The 24,152-nt window shown below is 52.7% G+C and overlaps 1 protein-coding gene across 1 annotated transcript in view; it reads right to left on the bottom strand.

Annotated features, from left to right (window-relative positions):
* The window catches only part of LOC129715360 (myocyte-specific enhancer factor 2D homolog), a 9,857-nt gene extending 3,401 nt beyond the window's left edge, over nucleotides 1–6,456 (bottom strand). The window contains exons 1-3 of the mRNA XM_055665234.1: nucleotides 6,312–6,456; nucleotides 2,120–2,323; nucleotides 18–155 (exon numbers count right to left, since the gene is read on the bottom strand). Coding sequence (XP_055521209.1) covers nucleotides 18–155; nucleotides 2,120–2,323; nucleotides 6,312–6,365 — 396 coding nt within the window. The 5' untranslated portion in view covers nucleotides 6,366–6,456. The remainder of the gene's footprint in view (nucleotides 1–17; nucleotides 156–2,119; nucleotides 2,324–6,311) is intronic.
* Nucleotides 6,457–24,152: the final 17,696 nt, after the last annotated feature.

Consider the following 24,152-nt stretch of genomic DNA (forward strand, 5'->3'; position numbering starts at 1 on the left):
GGGGCTGAGACACTCACCCCGTAGCGTTTGAAGAGGACGTCGATATCGTCGGTCACTTTCCGGAACTTGTCATCCATGTAGGGGCTCTGGTCCACAGTCTCGTCCACATCCGCCTCCGGGCTGTCACAACCGTTAGAGCCCTTCTTCCTCAACGTCTGCGGGGGGAAGAGAGAGTCACACATGGGGAAAGAGAGAGACAGAGAGAGAGAGGGAAAGAGTCACGGCTTGGACCTCCGAATCGGCCGGAGTCCACAGGCTGAGCTGGGTGGAGATTCACACTGGCTGCCCCCGGCAAAGGGACCCCCGGACTCTGCGGTGTTGAGGTCAGCTCCGCCCGCGCTGGGAGCTCCGCGATCCACAGCTCCGCGACGTTGATGCAGCGGAGCTTCAAACGGCGATTTCAGGTGAGGCATCGCACCCGCTCCGTTTGAACAGCGCCGGTTGCCGCCACCACTGAGACGAGTTGGTCCAGTACAAGGACAAGGACGAAAGGCACGCGCCAATCCAGTTTTTACCCACTGCGGAGTAGGGGGGGGAAAAACAGGCAGACTGCAAGGAACGCAGGCTGCGATCATCCTGCCAAGGGAATGTGGTGCAGACGGACAGAGCGAGGGAAGGATGGGCAAGTAGAGCAGGGATGCGTGCCTTGCGTACGTGCGTGCGTGCGTGTGTTATCTGCGTATTTTCTCTGGCCATGTAGGGTTAGCTTTAGAAATGTGGAGGTGGTGCACTAGGGTGGCACATTTTAAATTACTGACCTTGCACCGGGTTCATGTTAACAATGACAAGGTCAAACAAAACTAGCCTACGAGTCTTCTAAGTCAGGGATCTTCAATCAGCGAGAGCAGGGTGGAGAGGATGGCCCGCTGTGCGGTGAATTCCAGCGCGCTAGCCACCACCGCGGAGCTTTGGTCCAGTCGGGGCAGGAAGGGCCGCGCCAATCCAGTTGGTTAAGCCGAAGGAGGGGGGGGGAGGGGGAAAAACAGGCAGACTGTAGTGAGAGGGTGGCATCATCCTGCCACCCCGAGTGGTGCAGACGGACAGAGCCAGGGACCAGGAGGGCAAGTAGAGCAGGGATGCGTGTGTGCGTGCGTGTGTGCGTGCGTGTGTGCGTGTGTGTGTGCGTGCGTGTGTGCGTGTGTGTTCTCTGGCCGGGGTCAGGGTTGGGGCTGAGCTGAAGGTCACACTGTAGCGTTGGCACAGATTAATTACTGACCTTGCACGGGGGATTAACCCGGTACAAGGTCAAACAACAGCCTCGAGGCTTAAGTCCGATCCAATCAGCCTAGAGCCGGGTGGTGAGGATGTCTCTGCTAGTGGGAGAGTCTAGGATCAGAGCGCGCAGCCACGGGATTAAAGGACGTACGTTCCATGAAGGAGACGAGGAGGAATTCCTTTAGTGAGAGGGTGGTGAATCTGTGGGAGTCCTGACACATGGAGCACTGTGGAGGCCACAAGTCAGTGCATATGTTTGTTGGCAGAGATAGATAGATGCTTGATTAGTACAGTGTGTGTGGGGTTACGGGGAGAAGGCAGGAGAATGGGGTTAGGAGGGAGAGATAGATCAGCCGTGATTGAATGGTGGGGTAGTCACGATGGGCCGAATGGCCTAATTCTGCTCCTGGAACATGGCCTGATGGAGTAGGCCCGGGCTGGAGAAGATGCGGACTGCTGCGCTGGGAATCTGCAGCAGGGCGATTCTTCCACACAGCTCCACAGGGAACGCCGGGACCAGGACCTCCGGGAATGGGAATGCCGGGCTGGGGATCTCTGGGAATGGGAATGCCGGGCTGGGGGTCGCTGGGAATGGGAATGCCGGGCTGGGGATCGCCGGGAATGGGAATGCCGGGAATGGGAATGCCGGGAATGGGAATGCCGGGAATGGGAATGCCGGGAATGGGAATTGCCGGGAATGGGGAACGCCGGGGACCAGGACCTGTAATGGGAATGCCGGGCTGGGGATTGCTGGGAATGGGAATGCCGGGCTGGGGATCGCTGGGAATGGGGAATGCCGGGCTGGGGATCGCTGGGAATGGGAATGCCGGGCTGGGGATCGCCAGGAATGGGCTGGGGATCGCTGGGAATGGGAACGCCAGGAACTGTGCAGTGGAGGACTCACCTCCACGATGTCGGCGTTGGTACGGCTCTCGTGAGGCTCGTTATACTCTGTGTATTTGAGCAGCACCTTGTCCATGTCAGTGCTGCCGTATTGGAACAGCTTGTTGGAGTGGTTGAAGATGATGAGCGCAATCTCACAGTCACACAACACGCTCAGCTCATATGCCTTCTTCATCAGGCCAAACTCCCTCTTGGTAAACGTCACCTGATGTCAGGAGGGGTGGGGAGGGGGGTGTGTGGAGAGGGTGGGGAGGGAGGGGGGTGTGGAGAGGGTGGGGAGGGGGGTGTGGAGAGGGTGGGGGGGAGGGGGGAGGTGGAGAGGGTAAGGGAGGGAAGGGGAGAAAGGAGGAGGAACCAAAAAATACGCTGAATCAAATAACAAATAGCACACAGAAACATAGACAATAGGTGCAGGAGTAGAGGCCATTCGGCTCTTCGAGCCTGCACCGCCATTCAATATGATCACGGCTGATCATCCAACTCAGTATCCCGTACCTGCCTTCTCTCCATACCCCCTGATCCCCTTAGCCACATCTAACTCCCTCTTAAAAATAGCCAATGAACTGGCCTCGACTACCCTCTGCGGCAGAGAGTTCCAGAGATTCACCACTCTCTGTGTGAAAAAAGTTCTTCTCATCTCGGTTTTAAAGGATTTCCCCCTTATCCTTAAACTGTGACCCCTTGTCCTGGACTTCCCCAACATCGGGAGCAATCTTCCTGCATCTAGCCTGTCCAACCCCTTAAGAATTTTGTACGTTTCTATCAGACCCCCCCCCCTCAATCTTCTAAATGCTAGCGAGCACAAGCCGAGTCTATCCAGTCTTTCTTCATATGAAAGTCCTGATCCCAGGAATCAGTCTGGTGAACCTTCTCTGTACTCCCTCTATGGCAAGAATAGAAACATAGAAATTAGGTGCAGGAGTAGAGGCCATTCGGCCCTTCGAGCCTGCACCGCCATTCAATATGATCATGGCTGATCATCCAACTCAGTATCCCGTACCTGCCTTCTCTCCATCTGAATGTCTTTCCTCAGATTAGGAGACCAAAACTGTATGCAATACTCCAGGTGTGGTCTCACCAAGACCCTGTACAACTGCAGTAGAACCTCCCTGCTCCTATACTCAAATCCTCTATGGCAAGAATGTCTTTCCTCAGATTAGGAGACCAAAACTGTACGCAATACTGCAGGTGTGGTCTCACCAAGACCCTGTACAACTACAGTAGAACCTCCCTGCTCCTATACTCAAATCCTCTATGGCAAGAATGTCTTTCCTCAGATTAGGAGACCAAAACTGTACACAATACTCCAGGTGTGGTCTCACCAAGACCCTGTACAACTGCAGTAGAACCTCCCTGCTCCTAGACTCAAATCCTTTTGCTATGAATGCTAACATACCATTGGCTTTCTCACTGCCTGCTGCACCTGCATGCCTACTTTCAATGACTGGTGTACCATGACACCCAGGTCTCGTTGCATCTCCCCCTTTTCCTAATCGGCCAAGAGTGGGGGGAGAGAGCTGGAGACAGCAGAGGGGAGTGTGCGTGATCACTGCTCGATCACGTGTGGAGCACACGAGCCAAGGAGAGGCTGGCAAACCTCAACAAACACGTCCGGAACTGGGGCAGGGAGCTGACGTTTACTGGGCCGGCAGCTGCTCAACGTTGGCACCGATCCCTCTCTCTACGCACACAGGTTTAATATCCACCATGGCCTCACAGCTCATCCTGGCCCTGCTCTGGGACAGAGAAACCATCACTCACCCCTCCCCCTGCCACAGACCTGTTGAACCCAGGACGGCATGGGGGGGGGGGGGGCAGCTTCAGTGTGGAACCCTTCAGCCCACCAAGTCCATGCTGATCATCGATCCTTGTATATTAGTTATAGAGTCTTGCAGCGAGGAACTTTTTTCACACAGAGAGTGGTGAATCTCTGGAACTCTCTGCCACCGAGAGTAGTTGAGGCCAGTTCATTGACTATATTTAAGAGGGAGTTAGATGTGGCCCCTGTGGCTAAAGGGATCAGGGGGTATGGAGAGAAGGCAGGAACAGGATACTGAGTTGGATGATCAGCCATGATCATATTGAATGGCGGTGCAGGCTCGAAGGGCCGAATGGCCTACTCCTGCACCTAATTTCTATGTTTCTATGAAACCAGGGACAGTTTACAGAAGCCAATTAACCTACAAACCTGCACGTTTTTGGAGTGTGGGAGGAAACCGGAGCGCCCGGAGAAAACCCACACGGTCGCCGGGAGAACATGCAAACACCGTACAGACAGCACCCGTGGCCAGGATTGAACCCGGGTCTCTGGCGCTGTGAGGCAGCAGCTCTACCCGCTGCACCACAGTGCCGGCCTGGGTGATAGACATTACAGGGACTGTCATATGCTGAGATAAAATGCAGCAGCTGGGCTTGTACACTCTGTGGAGTTTAGAAGGATGAGAGGGCATCTCATTGAAACATACAAGATTGTTAAGGGTTTGGACACGCTAGAGGCAGGAAACATGTTCCCGATGTTGGGGGAGTCCAGAACCAGGGGCCACACACGCAGTTTAAGAATAAGGAGCAAGCCATTTAGAACGGACACTTTTCCTCACAGAGAGTTGTGAGTCTGTGGAATTCTCTGCCTCAGAGGGCGGTGGAGGCCGGTTCTCTGGATACTTTCAAGAGAGAGCTAGATAGGGCTCTTAAAAATAGCGGAGTCAGGGGATATGGGGAGAAGGCAGGAACGGGGTACTGATTGGGGATGATCAGCCATGATCACATTGAATAGCGGTGCTGGCTCGAAGGGCCGAATGGCCTCTACTCCTGCACCTATTGTCTATTGAATGGCGGGATGTGAATGTACGCTGTGAGTCAGTGGAGATGATCATTTATAGGCTGATGAATTGATTGAGGAGTGGGGAATATTTGCATGGTCAGGCCAGGCTAAATATATCAGCGCTGTGATGCACAGCTTTCTTTTTTTTTTTTTTTTTTTTTTTTTTTTTTTTTTAAAGTACGGTTAATTAGCAACACGGCACATTTTTTATACCGCTTTCATTTTTTTTTTTTTTTTAGAGCTTTAAAAGAAAAAAAGTAGAAGTTAGCAAAGTAAAGCAAGTGCAAGAGAATCGTGCAGTGCGACAAGGAAAAGAAAGCCCTTTGGAAAGAAGTTAGGAGGGAAGTAAAGTGAGAAAACAGACCCTAGAAAGAAAAGGGAGAAAGTAGGAAACTCTCGCTCTATTTATACATTAAACTCCGCAGCAGAGAGGGGACTACCAACCAAGAACCTCCCGTTACCAGGTCCTGATTCCGCTTATTTATATATTTGGTTTTTTTTTAGATTACTATTGCACCTCATACTTGTAATAGGTCCAGAAACATAGACCACATGCACAGCTTTCTAATCTCGCTAAATTTAGAATCTTAATTAGCAACACGGCAATCACACTTTAATTAAAAAGATATTGCAAACCAGAAAACCAGAGGCTACAAAGTTCAAGCCGTTGGCTGTCGGGAGATTAGATCACAGTGGGAGGAGGGAAAAGTCCCTCTCTCTCCATCCTCATCCCACTGCACTGGGTACTGTTCACACTGACACGAGAGGTGAATCAGTAGCGTAGTCATAGAGAGATACAGCGTGGAAACAGGCCCTTCAGCCCTCAATGTCCATGCTGACCCAAGCCCAACATGCCCCATCTACACTAGTTATAGAGTGATACAGTGTGGAAACAGGCCCTTCAGTCCACAATGTCCATGCAGACCAACATGTCCCAGTCCACATGCCCACACTGATGAACATGCCCCATCTACACTAGTCATAGAGTGATACAGCGTGGAAACAGGCCCTTCAGCCCTCAATGTCCATGCTGACCCAAGCCCAACATGCCCCAGCTACACTAGTTATAGAGTGATACAGTGTGGAAACAGGCCCTTCAGCCCAACCTGCCCACACCAGCCAACATGCCCCATCTACACTAGTTATAGAGTGATACAGCATGGAAACTGGCCCTTCAGCCCACAATGTCCATGCTGACCAACATGCCCGAGCTACACTAGTCCCACCAGCCTGCATTTGGTCCATATCCCCCCCCAAACCTGTCCTATCCATGTACCTGTCTAACTGTTCCTCCACAGACACTGCCTGACCCGCTGAGTTCCTCCACCACTGTGTGTTTAAGGCAGTGACTGATCCACCTGTCGGGCTTTACCTGTCGGTTACGTTCGTCCAAGATGCGAGTAATCTGAATCTTCTTGCGCCCCATGTTGTTGTCGGGGGGGAGGGGGGGTGGGTGGGGGAGGGGGGGGGGGGCTGGAGGGTTTCGCTCTGAGTACGGATCCTGCTCGAAACTGCCGGCAGCCTCTCAGGTCATTGCCGAATCCGTGCTCTCCAATGGCGGTCAAACGATGAGTCCTGTAACACAGGGCAACAGGCGGTCAATGCTCCCGGCCGGACAAACGATCCCGATCTCCGCACCGTGCAACCGCACTTGTACCTGGGTCCCGCACGGTGCAACCGCACTTGTACCTGGGTCCACACGGTGCAACCACACTTGTACCTGGGTCCACACGGTGCAACCGCACTTGAACCTGTGTCCGGACGGTGCAACCACACTTGATTCTGGCACCCCCACGGTGCAACCACACTTGTACCTGGGTCCGCACGGTGCAACCGCACTTGAACCTGGGTCCACACGGTGCAACCACACTTGAACCTGGGTCTGCACGGTGCAACCACACTTGATCCTGGCACCCCAGTGAAGTGCAACCGCACTTGATCCTGGCACCCCCAGGGTGCAACCGCACTTGTACCTGGGGCCACACGGTGCAACCGCACTTGATCCTGGGTCCGTACGGTGCAACCGCACTTGAACCTGGGTCCCGCACGGTGCAACCGCACTTGTACCTGGATCCTGGCACCCCACTGTACCTGGGTCCCACACGTGCAATCGCACTTGATCCTGGCAACACCACGGTGCAACCACACTTGATACCTGGGTCCCACACGGTGCAACCGAACTTGTACCTGGGTCCCACACGGTGCAACCACACTTGATCCTGGCAACCCACACGGTGCAACCACACTTGTACCTGGCACTCCCTACGGTGCAACCGCACTTGATCCTGGCACTCCACGGTGCAACCACACTTGATCCTGGCACCCCACACGGTGCAACCACACTTGAACTTGGCAACCCCACGGTGCAACCGCACTTGTACCTGGCACCCCCACGGTGCAACCACACTTGAACCTGGCAACCAACCACACTTGAACCTGGCAACCCCACGGTGCAACCACACTTGAACCTCCTGGCACTCCCCACAGTGCAACCGCACTTGATCCTGGCACTCCACGGTGCAACCACACTTGTACCTGGGTCCTGCAAGGTGCAACCACACTTGAACCTGGCACCCCATGGTGCAACCATACTTGAACCTGGGTTCAGCAAGGCGCAACCACACTTATTTATTTATTATTGTCCAGTCCAGCTTTCAGAGGTCGTACATTAAACGTTTTACCCTTCATCCTACTCTGTGGATGGCTTGAATGTAACCATGTAAGCATAAGGTCATAAGATCACAAGTGATAGGAGCAGAATGAGGCCATTCAGCCCATCCAGTCCACTCCGCCATTCAATCAAGGCTGATGTATCTCTCCCTCCTAACCCCATTCTCCTGCCTTCTCCCCATAACCTCTGACACCCGTACTGATCAAGAATCTATCTACCTCTGCCTTAAATATACCCACTGACTTGTGGCCTCCACCGCCATCTGTGGCAACGAATCCCACAGATTCACCACCCTCTGACTAAAGAAATTCCTCCTCATCTCCTTCCTAAAAGAACGTCCTTTAATTCTGAGGCTGTGACCTGTGGTCCTAGACTCTCCCACTAGTGGAAACATCCTCTCCACATCCACACTCTACTGAAGAAGGGTCTCGACCCAAAACGTCACCCGTTCCTTCACTCCAGAGATGCTGCCTGTCCTGCTGAGTTACTCCAGCTTTTTGTGTCCATCTCCACTCTATCCAGGCCTTTCACTATTCTGTACGTTTCACTGAGGTTCTCCCTCATTCTTCTAAACTCCAGCGAGTACAGCCCCAGAGCCGACAAGCACTCATCATAGGTTAACTGACTCATTCCTGGATTAGTTTCAGTGACTGGATACAAAAGCAGCTTTTCACTGTACCCCCAAAGTCGTTAGTGCCACCAAATGCAGTTGCCTGCGGGGGTTAGTGTTGTGCAGGGTGGTTCAATGGCCTGATGGTAGCTGGGAAGGAGCTGTTCTTGAAGTTGGTGCTCATCGTTTCCAGGCTGCAAGGTTTGTGTTCTCAGCACCAGCTCTACATGGCAGCAGCCCACAGCCGGAGATCACAGCGTGGACAGACAGACAGAGACAGCTGGTGACCATCCACCCTGTCTTCGTAACGCACCCCCGCTCCCAGGATCCAATTACGCTCATCAAAGCAGCAGAGAGAGTGTGGTCACACTGATCTCAACGTTAGGGCTTCACCCTGCTCCTGCTCGCTACCCCCGCCGTCTTCCTAACATGGCCGGGCGTCTCTCTGTCTCACTGCCGTGGGGAGAACAGCCACGCACACGCTCCAGGCGAGGGGAATACTTGCTTGCATAGATCCAGCACGGAAACAGGCCCTTCGGCCCACCGAGTCCGTGCCGACCAGCCACACACTAGTTCTATGTCATTCCACCTTCTCATCCACTCCATACACACTAGAGGGGCCGATTAAACCTACAAACCCACACGTCTTTGGGATGTGGGAGGAAACCTGAGCACCCGCGCTGTCAGAGGGAGAACGTGCACACTCCACCCAGACAGACAGCACCCAGGGTGAGAATTGAACGCACATATCTGGCGCTGTGCGGCAGCAGCTCAACCTGCTTCAAGCATTACCCCCCCACGATAACTGCACAATGGGGCATCACGGTGGCACAGCGGTAGAGTTGCTGCCTCACAGTGACACGGGTTCAATCCTGACCTTGGGCACTGTCTGTACGGAGTTTGCACGTTCTCCTTGTGACCACGTGGGTTGCCTCCAGGTGCTCGGGTTCCCTCCCACACATGTGCAGATGTGTCGCTTACTCGACCCTCTGTAAATTGCCCCCTAGTGTGTAAGGAGCGGATGTGAAAGTGTGATAACAGAACTAGTGTGAACAGGTGGGTGGTCGGCATGGACTCGATGGGCCGAAGGGCCTCTACAACTGCTGCATTTTGAAACCAATCAAGAACAAGAGGTGATTTTATTGAAGATAGACACACAGTGCTGGAGTAACTCAGCGGGTCAGGCAGCATCTGTGGAGAACATGGATAGGTGACATTTCACAGAGTGCTGGAGTAACTCAGCGGGTCAGGCAGCATCTGTGGAGAACATGGATAGTGACGTTTCACAGAGTGCTGGGGGAACCTAGCGGGTCAGGCAGCATGTGTGGAGAACAGTGATAGGTCACTTTTCACAAAATGCTGGAGTAACTCAGCGGGTCAGGCAGCATCTGTGGAGAACATGGATAGGTGACGTTTCACAGAGTGCTGGAGTAACTCAGTGGGTCAGGCAGCATCTGTGGAGAACATGGATAGGTGACGTTTCACAGAGTGCTGGAGTAACTCAGTGGGACAGGCAGCATCTGTGGAGAACATGGATAGGTGACGTTTCACAGAGTGCTGGAGTAACTCAGCGGGTCAGGCAGCATCTGTGGAGAGAAGGAATGGGTGACGTTTCAGCTCAAGACCCTTCTTCAGACTGAGAGTCAGTGGAGTGAATCGTACAACGCTCTTAGACAGGACCAGCAGTGTGGCATTACGTTGAAGAAACATGGGCAATAGGAGCAGGAGGAGGCCATTCAGCCCTTCAAGCCAGCATCACTATGATCATGGCTGATCATTCACAATCAGTACCCCGTTCCTGCTTTCTCCCCATATCCCTTGATTCCCTTTGCCCTAAGAGCTAAATCTAACTCTCTCTTGAAAACATCCAGTGAATGGGCCTCCACTGCCTTCTGTGGCAGAGATTCACAACTCTCTGGGTGAAGAAGTTTTCAGTCCTAAATGGGCGACCCCTTCTTCGTAAACTGTGTGTGGGCCCCTGGTTCTGGACTCCCCCAACATGGGGAACATTTTTCCTGCTGGGGGTTTGAGAGGAGATGGGCAGTGCAGACAGAGGGGGGGGGGAAGAGACTGAGAACGACACTGTATACACGTGAGGGGGAGAATGCTGATGACTCACAGCCTGGCATTGCCAGCCGCCCACATACCATCGAGGTGACATTCACTGCGCCTTCAATCTCACCCAACCTGCACACCAGCAATACACAGTCAACTGCCTGCAGGCATTGGAGCAGCGCAGAGACCAAACCGAGGCAACAAGCAACCTGCTGGCTGCTTCATGGCACCCATTGCTCCCCACCCCGATGGGGCCTGCCCGTTCCATCTCCCCACAGATGCTGCCTGACCCGCTGAGTTACTCCAGCACTCTGCATCTGTCTTTGACTGCTTTACAAGCGTTGACCAATAACATTTACAACTCCCTCCCTCCCTCACTGCTGCTGGTTAACCCCTCGATGGCCGTTACCTACCTATAGAAAGGAGACGGGGAGGAATTTAATACGTCAGAGGGTGGTGAATCTGTGGAATTCGATGCGGTGGAGGCCAAGTCAATGGATAATTGTAAGATGGAGTTTGCTAGGTTCTTGATTAGTAATGCCCCTGTCCCACTTAGGAAACCTGAACGGAAACCTCTGGAAACTTTGCGCCCCACCCAAGGTTTCCGTGCGGTTCCCGGAGGTTTTTGTCAGTCTCCCTACCTGCTTCCACTACCTGCAACCTCCGGCATCCACCTGCAACATTGCCCCTGTATCTGCTCCTAAACTTTGCATCCTCCCCAATGCAACGCTCAGTATCAAAACACCTCACGCTGCCTCAGCAAGGTCAGCAGCAGAATCAAGGACCAGTCTCACCCGCAGGTCACTCCCTCTTCTCCCCTCTCCCCTCGGGCAAGAGGTACAGAAGTGTGAAAACAAACACACACACACACCTCCAGATTCAGGGACAGTTTCTTCCCAGCTGTTATCAGGCAACTGAACTAGAGAGCGGTCCTGACCTCCCATCCACCTCATTGTGGACCCTCGGACTATCTTTAATCGGACTTTATCGTATTCAATGTGATATCTTGTCTGAAGAAGGGTCTCAAGCCGAAAAACGTTACCCATTCTTTCTCTCCAGAGATGCTGCCTGACCCGCTGAGTTACTCCAGCACTCTGTGAAACGTCACCTATCCATGTTCTCCACAGATGCTGCCTGACCCGCTGAGTTACTCCAGCACTCTGTGAAACGTCACCTATCCATGTTCTCCACAGATGCTGCCTGACCCGCTGAGTTACTCCAGCACTCTGTGAAACGTCACCTATCCATGTTCTCCACAGATGCTGCCTGACCCGCTGAGTTACTCCAGCACTCTGTGAAACGTCACCTATCCATGTTCTCCACACATGCTGCCTGACCCACTGAGTTACTCCAGCACTCAGTGAAACGTCACCTATCCATGTTCTCCACAGATGCTGCCTGATCCGCTGAGTTACTCCAGCACTCTGTGAAACGTCACCTATCCATGTTCTCCACAGATGCTGCCTGACCCGCTGAGTTACTCCAAGCCACACACCACCCTGGCCATGCTCTCATCTCGCTGCTACTCAGGAGGCTAAAATCCATGAGCTTCAGGTTCAGGAACAGCTTCTTCCCAGCGACCATCAGGCTCTTGAACACAGCCCCACACTGACCCCAGCAACTGTCACCTTCCATGTACGCCCTTTTGCACTGTCTATGGTTACAGAGAACACAGTACAGTAACAGGCCCTTCAGCCCTCAATGTCCGTGCCAAGTTCAACTGTTCTACCTGCAAGACCCATATCATCTATTCCCTGAATAATTCCAGCTTCACTTCCTTGATAAACACGTGACAATAAACAGACCTTTGAACCAACTAGTTTAGTTTATTGTGAGGTGTACCAAGGCAGAGTCAGGGGATATGGGGAGAGGGCAGGAACGGGGTACTGATTGGGGATGATCAGCCATGATCACATTGAATGGCGGTGGTGGCTCGAAGGGACGAATGGCCTCTACTCCTGCACCTATTGTCTATTGCACAGTGAAAAGCTTTAAACCCACTTGGTCACAGGGTGAACGTACAAACTGCACACAGACAGCACCCGCAGTCAGGATTGAACCTGGGTCTCTGCGCTGTAAGGCAGCAACACCGTGCCAGCCATATCTAAAAGCTTTTCACTGTACCTCGGTACACGTGACAATAATAAACTAAACTGCAGTGAAGGTGTGTCAGGTTGACAAGCCTGCGTGATAATGATGTCTCAGTCGCTGCCTGGCATGCCAAGCATTGCCAACTGACCCTGCTCACAGCTCAGATTGCAAGCAAAGACTAGTAAATGATAAATAACTGAAATCGCTCCACAGATGCTGCTGCACCCGCTGAGTTTCTCCAGCATTTTTGTGTACCTTCGATCTTCCAGCATCTGCAGTTCCTTCTTGAACAATAACTGAAAGGCCTTCTGATACATTGCCCCTGTACCTGCTCCTAAACTTTGCATCCTCCCCAATGCAACGCTCAGTATCAAAACACCTCACGCTGCCTCGGCAAGGCCAGCAGCAGAATCAAGGACCAGTCTCACCCCCCCGGTCACTCCCTCTTCTCCCCTCTCCCATCGGGCAAGAGGTACAGAAGTCTGAAAACACAGACTTACACACACACCTCCAGATTCAGGGACAGTTTCTTCCCGGCTGTTATCAGGCAACTGAACCGTCCTCTCTCCAACTAGAGAGCGGTCCTGACCTCCCATCCACCTCATTGTGGACCCTCGGACTATCCTTAATCGGACTTTATCGTATTCAATGTGATATCTTGTCTGAAGAAGGGTCTCAAGCCGAAAAACGTCACCCATTCCTTCTCTCCAGAGGTGCTGCCTGTTCCGCTGAGTTACTCCAGCACTCTGTGAAACGTCACCTATCCATGTTCTCCACAGATGCTGCCTGACCCGCTGAGTTACTCCAGCACTCTGTGAAATGTCACCTATCCATGTTCTCCACAGATACTGCCTGACCCGCTGAGTTACTCCAGCACTCTGTGAAGCGTCACCTATCCATGTTCTCCACAGGTGCTGCCTGACCCGCTGAGTTACTCCAGCACTCTGTGAAACGTCACCTATCCATGTTCACCACAGATGCTGCCTGACCCGCTGAGTTACTCCAGCACTCTGTGAAACGTCACCTATCCATTTTCACCACAGATGCTGCCTGACCCGCTGAGTTACTCCAGCATTCTGTGAAACGTCACCTATCCATGTTCTCCACAGATGCTGCCTGACCCGCTGAGTTACTCCAGCACTCTGTGAAACGTCACCTATCCATGTTCTCCACAGATGCTGCCTGACCCGCTGAGTTACTCCAGCACTCTGTGAAACGTCACCTATCCATGTTCTCCACAGATGCTGCCTGACCCGCTGAGTTACTCCAGCACTCTGTGAAACGTCACCTATCCATGTTCCCCACAGATGCTGTTTCACAGAGTGCTGGAGTAACTCAGCGGGTCAGGCAGCATCTGTGGAGACAAGGGATCTGCCTGCCCCGCTGTGTTACTCCTGCTTTTTGTGTCTCGATCGTGGGAGAAATGGGCCTTTGAGCCCCAGAGGATTGAGAGAAGCAACAAGCCCTGATCACAGTAGTGGGCAGCCTTAAACAGCCACGGGATACACAGGCCATTTAGAGATACAGCGCGGAAATAGGCCCTTTATTCCACCGAGTCCACTCTGACCAGCGATCCCCGCTCACTAGTTCTGTGCTACACACCAGGCCCAATTTATAATTTTAACTGAAATGCATTTACCTACAAACCTGTTCTTCTTTGGAGTGTGGGAGGAAACGGGAGCACCCGGAGAAAACCCACGCAGTCGCACGGGGAACGTGCAAACTCCGTACAGGCAGCGCCCGTGGTCAGGGTGGACCCCGGGACTCTGGCGCTGTGAGGCAGCAACTCTACCGTGGGTAGCAGCCAATGAGCCTTTCCTTGAGCAGTAGAAGTGGGCCTGGAATGTGACTGCACAACCTGTGGAACAGGCCAGCAGGCAGCCGGCAGCCCGCACACCCTGACAACAGCTGACGTCAACAGTCACAGCAATCCCTCAGCACAACGTCACCCTCACTAGGCACCCGCTGCAGCCACTGGTGGTGGCCGGGGCTGCCCAAGTCACTCAGCTCCATGCGGGGGGTGGTGGGGGGAAGAAAACACAATGAGAACAGGGAGAGAGGGAGGGGGATGTAGGGAGAGAAAGAAAAAGAGAGAGGCACAGATAGGGGGAAGAGGGGGGAGAGAGACATATATGCGCGCACACACAAACACACACACAGAGAAAAAGAGAGTGACACACACACACACACACACAGAGAAAGAGAGGGAGAGACACACACACACACAGACACACAGAGAAAGAGAGAGGGGAGAGAGAGACACACACACACACACACAGAGAGAGAGACACATATACACACACAACACACACAGAAAGAGAGAGGGAGGGAGAGAGAGAGACACACACACACACACAGAGATACACACACACACACACACAGACACACACAGAGAGAGAGAGAGGGAGAGAGAGACACACACACACATAGTTGCCCCCCGCGCCCCCCCCCCCCCCCCCCCCCGTGGGCAGTGCCAGCCTGTGCTGACGTTTGCAGGAGCTGCCAGCCCCAGGCTACTCACCACAGTGGCGGAGGCTGCAGCAGAGCCGGGGGCCGGGGCCGGTGTGAAGGACAAAGTGGTGGCTGGGCCGGGCTGGGCTGGGGCCTCGCCGACAACTGCTGGTGATCTGTCAGAACACATGACCGGCAGCGCTGACATATACGGCCCTCTCACACCCCCCTAGTCTCCTCTTTTCCCCTAGTTCCCCTCTTCTCCCCTCCCCCCCAGCCCTCTCACCCCCCCCCCTAGTTCTCCCCCCCCCCCCCCCACTGGTCTCCCCTTCCCCCTGGTCTCCCCAGCCCTCTCACACACCCCTGGTTCTCCCCTCCCCCTGGTCTCCCCCCCCCCCCCCTCTCTCCCCCCCCCCCCCCTAATTCTCCCCGTCCCCCCCCCTCCCCCTCCCCCTTAGTTTCCCCCCCCCCCCCCTCTCCCCCACAGCTCTCCCCCCCTCTCTCCCCCCACCAGCCCTCCCCTTCCTCCCCCCAGCTCCCCTCCCCCCCCTGGTCTCCCTCCCCCCCCCCCCCCCCCCCCTGGTCTCCCCTCCCCTCCCCCCCCTGGTCTCCCCTCCCCCCCCCCCCCATGTCTCCCCTCCCCCCCCCCCCCAGCCCCTCTCACCCCCTCCTAGTTCTCCCCTCCCCCCCTAGTCTCCCCTCCCCCCTGGCACTCCCCCCCCCCCAGCCCTCTCACACCCCCCCTGGTCTCCCCTCCCCCCCCTCCCCCCTGGTCTCCTCTCCCCCCCCAGTCCTCTCACCCCCCCCTAGTTCTCACCCCCCCCCCCCCTGGTCTCCCCTCCCCCATGGAATGCCTTCCCCCCCTAGCCCTCTCACACCCCCCCTCCCTAGTTCTCCCCCTCCCCCCCACGTCTCCCCTCCCCTCCCCCAGCTCTCCCCCCCCCCTCTCTCCCCCCACCAGCCCTCCCCTTCTTCCCCCCCAGCTCTCCCCCCCCCCCAGCTCTCCTCCCCCCCCCCCCTCTCTCCCCCCCACCAGCCCTCCCATCCCCCCCCCCCCAGCTCTCAGCACCCAACACAAGAGTGAGGACAGGAAGTGGGTGGTGAGGTGCCACAGACAGCTGCTTGCGGCCACACAACGAGCTACACAGGGGGCGGGCGGGCAGCTCCCACACCATCAGCTGCTCCCTGGTCACACACCACGATCTCTACGCCCCACAGGCCACCACCGTCAGAGATGTAGCCTAGAGATGCAGCAGCGGCAACAGGCCCTTCAGCCCACTGAGTCGGTGCTGACCATCGATCACCCGTTCACCCCAGGTGTAGTTTAGAGACACAGCAGCAGCAACGGGCCCCTTGTCTGAGTCCACACCCCGCACACTAACACTACCCCACACACACTAAGGACAAGTTACAATATTTTGCCAATGAACCTACAAACCCGAGACGCAGGGGGAAGTGGGAGTAACACCCGGAGCAAACGCACACAAGTCACAGGGAGAACACACAAACTCCGTAATCAGGAATGAAGCCGGCTCTGGCGCTGTGAGGCAGCAACTCTGCCCGTTGTGCCAACCACTAGATGCCACTCTGAATCAAAGGCTCCAGGCTTTTGAAGAACATTCACTGTACAACTCATTATCACCTCCACGACAACCAACAATGGACCCTTGTGGGCTCCACCTTGATCACCGTTGCTTCTTGCATAACTTTCATTCATTTGTTCTATGTGCCGTCTCCATCTCTCTCGTTCCCCCCCCCGACTGTCAGTCTGAAGAAGGGTCTCGACCCGAAACGTCACCTATTGCTTCTGTCCATAGATGCTGCCTGTCCCACTGAGTTACTCCAGCTCTGTGTGTCAATCCCAGGGAGGAAGTCCTAGCCGAGGCCCGCGGTCCAACCCCAACACACAACACCGACAACTCACCCCTTCTCTTTTTTTTTTAACCGAAGCCAATTCACCGACAAACCCGCACGTGTGGGAGGAAACCGGAGCACCCGGAGGAAACCCACGCAGTCCACGGGGTGAAGTCGGTGCAGTCGAGAGCCAGCGACGGACTTCGGGCAGTGTCGGTGAGAGTGAGACCGGCGGGCACTTGGCGTGGGCTGGTCAGGGGGGGAGCGCATGAGTCACTACAGGCACTGCCCTCAATGCAGGGAGTTGCAGCTTGCAGCAGCCAGCCTCAGCCTCAACCCATTCACCGCAGCAGCTTTCGATGTGACTCACTCCAGCTTCCTTCCTCAGTCTCCAGGGCGCAGAGGAGCAGCTGGCAAAGTGCCCTGCCCACCGCCCACTGTCAGGACCACTGACTGCCTGGCACAGTGGCCAGGGACCCACCACTGTGGTACCTCACAACACCCGAGACCCTGGTTCAATCCTGACTACAGGTGCATTGGAAAAAACTGCAGCTAGACACAAAATGCTGGAGTAACTCAGCGGGTGAGGCAGCATCTATGGAGAGAAGGTATTGGCGACGTTTTGGGTCGAGACTCTTCTTCAGACTGATGAAGGAACTGCAGGTGCAGGTTCCTCTCTAGAATTTAGGAGATTGAGGGGGGATCTTATAGAAACTTATAAAATTCATAAGGGGTTGGACAAGCTAGATGCAGGAATATTGTTCCCGATGTTGGGGAAGTCCAGGACAAGGGGTCACAGCTTAAGGATAAGGGGGAAATCCTTTAAAACCGAGATGAGAAGAACTTTTTTTCACACAGAGAGTGGTGAATCTCTGGAACTCTCTGCCACAGAGGGTAGTTGAGGCCAGTTCATTGGCTATATTTAAGAGGGAGTTAGATGTGGCCCTTGTGGCTAAGGGGATCAGAGGGTATGGAGAGAAGGCAGGTACGGGATACTGAGTTGGATGATCAGCCATGATCATATTGAATGGCGGTGCAGGCTCGAAGGGCCGAATGGCCTACTCCTGCACCTAATTTCTATGTTTCTATGTTTCTATCTAACTCCCTCTTAAATATAGCCAATGACCTCTGGCCTCAACTATCTTCTGTGGCAGGGAATTCCACAGATTCACCACTCTCTGTGTGAAAAATGTTTTTCTCACCTCGGTCCTAAAGGATTTCCCCTTTATCCTTAAACTGTGACCCCTTGTCCTGGACTTCCCCAACATCGGGAACAATCTTCCTGCATCTAGCCTGTCCAACTCCTTAAGAATTTTGTAAGTTTCTATAAGATCCCCACTCAATCTTCTAAATTCTAGCGAGTACAAGCCGAGTCTATCCAGTCTTTCTTCATATGAAAGTCCTGCCATCCCAGGAATCAGTCTGGTGAACCTTCTCTGTACTCCCTCTATGGCAAGAATGTCCTTCCTCAGATTAGGAGACCAAAACTGTACGCAATACTCCAGGTGTGGTCTCACCAAGACCCTGTACAACTGCAGTAGAACCTCCCTGCTCCTATACTCAAATCCTTTTGCTATGAATGCTAACATGCCATTCGCTTTCTAATGCTGGAGTAACTCAGTGGGTGAGGCAGCATCTGTGGAGAGAAGGAATTGGCGAAGTTTTGGGTCGGACTGATGAAGGAACTGCAGGTGCTGGTTTAAACCGAAGATAGACACAAAATGCTGGAGTAACACAACATCTCTGAATAGAAGCACCCGACTACAGGCGCTGTCTGTACGGAGTTTGTACGTTCACCCCGTGGGTTTTCTCCGGGTGCTCCGGTTTCCTCCCACATTCCAAAGACATGCAGGTTTGTCGGTTCACCGTGAGAAAGCCAGGCGTGCATGAGTAATGGCCCTGTCCCACCGTGCGAGTTCATTCCAAGAGCTCTCCCGAGTTTAAAAAATAATCAAACTCGTGGTAAGCACGGAGAATGAACGTAGCGGGTACGTCGGAGCTCGGGGATGTCTCTTAGCGCTAACGGCAGGTACTCGGGAAGACTCGCTAACGGCACATAAGCACAGGAAGACTGGTGAAGATTTTTCAACGTGATGAAAAATGTCCACGAGAGCCCCGAGTACTGACGAGTGGCCATTACCGTAAATCTCCGCATTCAAATCAGAGCAAACTCGGGAGAGAGAGCTCTTGGAATGAACTCGTACCGTGGGACAGGGGTTTAAGGCAGTTAAAACACGATGGAATTTGTTGCTTATTTTTAGAAAAAGAACGAGAGTTCTGTGTGGTAACTTTTACCGTGACAATACTGATGGGAAAAGCAGCCGAAATTAAACCCTCATCACAAACCCCACTCCCAATTCATAAACGCTGAGATCTCGCTCCATTTCCCAGTGGCGGGTGGGGCACAGCGTGGGAAGGGAAAGGAGAAGAGCGGTTATATATAAATATACACAAGGCTGTCGTCATTGCAATTGCCCAATGAGGGAAGTTGAATGATGAGGAACTTTCAAAAGAAAATCAGATAAACACTGCAGAAGAAATATTCTGCACTGATATTTACTTTAGACCTTCAGTGTGGAAACTGACCCTTCAGCCCATCAAGTCCACCTCATACACGAGACCCGAAACGTCACCCATTCCTTCTCTCCAGAGATACTGCTTAAAATCATGGGAGACCCCTTCCACCCCGGCAACGGGCAGTTCCAGCTGCTACGGTCAGGCAAACGCCTCCGTTGCCATGCTGTGAGAACGGAGAGGTTGAGAAGGAGTTTCTTCCCAGAGGCCATTCGGACTGTAAACTCCTATCTCACCAGGGACTAAATTTACTGAAACGACTTTCTTAAAATTGCTGGGGTTTTTTTTTCCCTTTTCCTTCCACCCACAATATTTAATATGTAAAAGAATATGTGGTTCTGTTACATTCTGTTTGTAGTTTGTTTGGTCGTTTGTTTGTTTGTCTTTTTGCACAAAGTCCGTGAGCATTGGCCACTTTTCATTTCACTGCACATCTCGTATGTGTATGTGACAAATAAACTTGACTTGAAACATAGAAATTAGGTGCAGGAGTAGAGGCCATTCGGCCCTTCGAGCCTGCACCGCCATTCAATATGATTATGGCTGATCATCCAACTCAGTATCCCGTACCTGCCTTCTCTCCATACCCTCTGATCCCCTTAGCCTCAAGGGCCACATCTAACTCCCTCTTAAATATAGCCAATGAACTGGCCTCAACTACCCTCTGCGGCAGAGAGTTCCAGAGATTCACCACTCTCTGTGTGAAAAAAGGTTCTTCTCATCTCGGTTTTAAAGGATTTCCCCCTTATCCTTAAGCTGTGACCCCTTGTCCTGGACTTCCCCAACATCTGGAGCAATCTTCCTGCATCTAGCCTGTCCAACCCCTTAAGAATTTTGTAAGTTTGTATAAGATCCCCTCCCAATCTCCTAAATTCTAGAGAGTATAAACCAAGTCTATCCAGTCTTTCTTCATAAGACAGTCCTGACATCCCAGGAACCCGCTGAGTTACTCCCATGTCTACCTCCCATTTTACCAGCATCTGCAGTTGGTTCTTACTCCCTACGAACCTTTCCTATCCATGTACGTGTAAATGGTGTGACAGTTCCTGCCTCTGTCTCCACCTCTGGCAGCTCGTTCCGTAAACCCACCGCCTGCTGTGTGAAAAAGCTGCCCCTCACGCTCCTAATAAATCTTTCCCCTCTCAGCTGAAGCTGACGGCCAACTAGTTCATGACTCCCCCACTCTGGGTAAAAGTGTACATTCACACAATCTCTTCCCCTCATCATTTTATACACCTCTGTCAGATCACCTCCGGGCCCTCTGTGCTGCACGGACTGCAGTCAATAGAGGGCAAAATCCTCTCCTTACACCCCACACCCTCAATCCTGGCAACCTTGTAAATCTCCAACCAGAGGACATGGCATTAAGGTCAGGGCGGAAAGGTTTAATGGGAAACACAGAGGGTCGGGGTATGGAACGAGCTGCCGGAGGAGGTAGTTGAGGCAGGGACCATCCCAACGTTTAAGAAACAGTTAGACAGGTACATGGAAAGGACAGGTCTAGAGGGATACAAGCCAAAAGCAAGCAGGTGGGTCAGCAGGGGCAAGTTGGGCCGAAGGGCCTGTTTCTGTGCTGCATGACATAGAAACATAGACAATAGGTGCAGGAGTAGAGGCCATTCAGCCCTTCGAGCCTGCACCATTCGCCATTCAATATGATCATGGCTGATCATCCAACTCAGTATCCCGTACCTGCCTTCTCTCCATACCCCCTGATCCCTTTAGCCACAAGGGCCACATCTAACTCCCTCTTAAATATAGCCAATGAACTGGCCTCATCTACCCTCTGTGGCAGAGAGTTCCAGAGATTCACCGCTCTCTGTGTGAAAAAAGTTCTTCTCATCTCGGTTTTAAAGGATTTCCCCCTTATCCTTAAGCTCTGACCCCTTGTCCTGGACTTCGCTAACATCGGGAACAATCTTCCTGCATCTAGCCTGTCCAACCCCTTAAGAATTTTGTAAGTTTCTATAAGATCCCCTCTCAAGCTCCTAAAGTCTAGAGAGTATAAACCAAGTCTATCCAGTCTTTCTTCATGAGACAGTCCTGGCATCCCAGGAATCAGTCTGGTGAACCGTCTCTGCACTCCCTCTATGGCAATAATGTCCTTCCTCATGACCCGATGACATTCTTTCCACCTTCACATGTTTAATCAATAATGTTTTATTATTAATGTTTAAAGATTTTATGTGTCATTCTTAACTGTCACTGTATGTCACGTTGTCTCTTGCGGGCGGAGCACCAAGGCAAATTCCTTGTATGTTTTTCTTGGCCAATAAACTTATTCATTCACATCTTTCCCACAGCAAGGACGACCAAAGTTGCCGACGATACTCCAGGTGTGGCCTGACCGACATCTTGTACAACAGTCACACGATGTCCCAACTTACACACTCAGTCCATTCAGTGTTCTTTATAGCTCTACATCATTAGTTTCCCTCTCCTCTGGCTATCAGTCTGACGAAGGGTCTCGACCCAAATCGTCACCAATTCCTCCTCTCCAGAGATGCTGCCTGACCCGCTGAGTTACTCCAGCTTCTCGTGTCTATCTTCGGTTTAAACCAGCATCTGCAGTTCCTTCCTACACGTTACATACTCAGTTCCCTGATTACAAAATTCTTAAGGGGTTGGACAGGCTAGATGCAGGAAGATTGTTCCCGATGTTGGGAAGTCCAGGACAAGGGGTCACAGTTTAAGGATAAGGGGGAAATTCTTTAGGACCAAGATGAGAAAAACATTTTTCACACACACAGAGAGTGGTGAATCTGTGGAATTCTCTGCCACAGAAGGTAGTTGAGGCCACAGTTCATTGGCTATATTTAAGGGGAGTTAGATGCGGCCCTTGTGGCTAAAGGGATCGCGGGGTATGGAGAGATGGTAGGTACAGGATACTGAGTTGGATGATCAGCCATGATCATATTGAATGGCGAATGGTGCAGGCTCGAAGGGCCGAATGGCCTACTCCTGCACCTATTTTCTATGTTACTATATAAGCCAAAAGCCTTTTGCATATTTTGGTACAAACCTCATCTCAGTCTCCAGAAGTCAACCATGTACAGGCCCGGACCGCTTCATGTGTGCAGTGTCCTGCAGATATCTCTGTGTTATGGCCAGCACTAGTCTCTGTGCAATCGACAGCTGCACCTTCAGCTGCCTGGGATCAGACCTCCCCAATCCTCTCCACCTGCTAATAACCTCTCTTTAAACTTGAGACTCAGCGTGGATAGAGGAGGCTGCATCGACCAGCGACCATCCAGTACACTAGCACAACCCTACACACTAGGGACAATTTACCGACTGAACTGTACGTCTTTGGAGTGTGGGAGGAAACCCAGGCATTCACGGGGAGAACGTACAAACACTGTACAGACCGCACCCACAGCCAGGATTGAACCCGGGTCTCTGGCGCTGTGAGGCAGCAGCTCTACCCCCTTCGCCACCGTGCCTCATCTGCACGATCTCTGTCGCTGTGACACTAGACTCTGCCACAGAGTGCTGGAGTAACTGAGCGGGTCAGGAAGAACATGGAGGCTGTCATTTGCAGATATGTTGCCTGACCCGCAGAGTTACTCCAGCACTTGTTGGTAAACCAGTTACCCATTTGTAACTGATAATCTGTATGTTCTACCTTATGTACGACAAGACTTAATTTGGATAACACACAAAATTAAATGTTCCCCTGTATCTTGTTATACGTGACAATATTAAACCCAGAGACTGTTCGACTGAATTTAAAACCGAGATGAGAAGAACTTTTTTCACACAGAGAGTGGTGAATCTCTGGAACTCTCTGCCACAGAGGATAGTTGAGGCCACAGTTCATTGGCTATATTTAAGAGGGAGTTAGATGTGGCCCTTGTGGCTAAGGGGATCAGGGGGTATGGAGAGAAGGCAGGTACGGGATACTGAGTTGGATGACCAGCCATGATCATATTGAATGGCGGTGCAGGCTCGAAGGGCCGAATGGCCTACTCCTGCACCTAATTTCTATGTTTCTATGTAACATCTAAAGGTGGCTGGTTCAATCCCAGGTTTTGGTAGTTTTTGTGGGCGGCACGGTGTCGCAGCGGGTAGAGCTGCTGCCTCACAGCGCCAGAGACTGGGTTCAATCCCAACTACGGGTGCTGTCTGTGCGGAGTTTGCACGTCCTCCCCGTGATCTGCGTGGGTTTCCTCCCACACTCCAAAGACGTGCGGGTTTGTAGGTTCATCGGCGTGGGTATAAATGTCAAATTGTCCCCAGTAGGATGGTGTTAGTATGCGTGGATCGCTGGTCGGTGCGGACCTGCTGGGCCAAAGGGCCTGTTTCTGCGCTGGATCTCTAAACTAACCTAAAACTAAATAGATAGACACAAAATGCTGGAGTAACTCAGCGGGAGAGAAGGAATGGGTGACAGATCGGGTCGAGATGCCCTTCTTCCCACCCCGAAATATCGCAGATTAAGAAGGGTCCCGACTCGAAACGTCACCTATCCATGTTCTCCACAGATGCTGCCTGACCCGCTGAGTTATTCCAGCACTCTGTGAAACGTCACCTATCCATGTTCTCCACAGATGCTGCCTGACCCACTGAGTTATGGTGCAGCAGCATCTATGGAGCTAAGGAAATAGGCAACGTTTCGGGCCGAAATCCTTCTGGAAATAGGCAACGTTTCGGGCCGAAACCCGGAAGGGTTTCGACCCGAAACGTTACCTATTTCTTTAGCTCCATAGATGCTGCTGCACCCGCTGAGTTACTCCAGCACACTGTGAAACGTCACCTATCCATGTTCTCCACAGATGCTGCCTGACCCGCTGAGTTACTCCAGCACTCTGTGAAACGTCACCTATCCATGTTCTCCACAGATGCTGCTGCACCCGCTGAGTTACTCCAGCACTCTGTGAAACGTCACCTATCCATGTTCTCCACAG

The sequence above is a fragment of the Leucoraja erinacea genome, unplaced genomic scaffold, assembly GCF_028641065.1.
Source record: "Leucoraja erinacea ecotype New England unplaced genomic scaffold, Leri_hhj_1 Leri_1137S, whole genome shotgun sequence".
Classification (NCBI taxonomy): Eukaryota; Metazoa; Chordata; class Chondrichthyes; order Rajiformes; family Rajidae; genus Leucoraja; species Leucoraja erinaceus.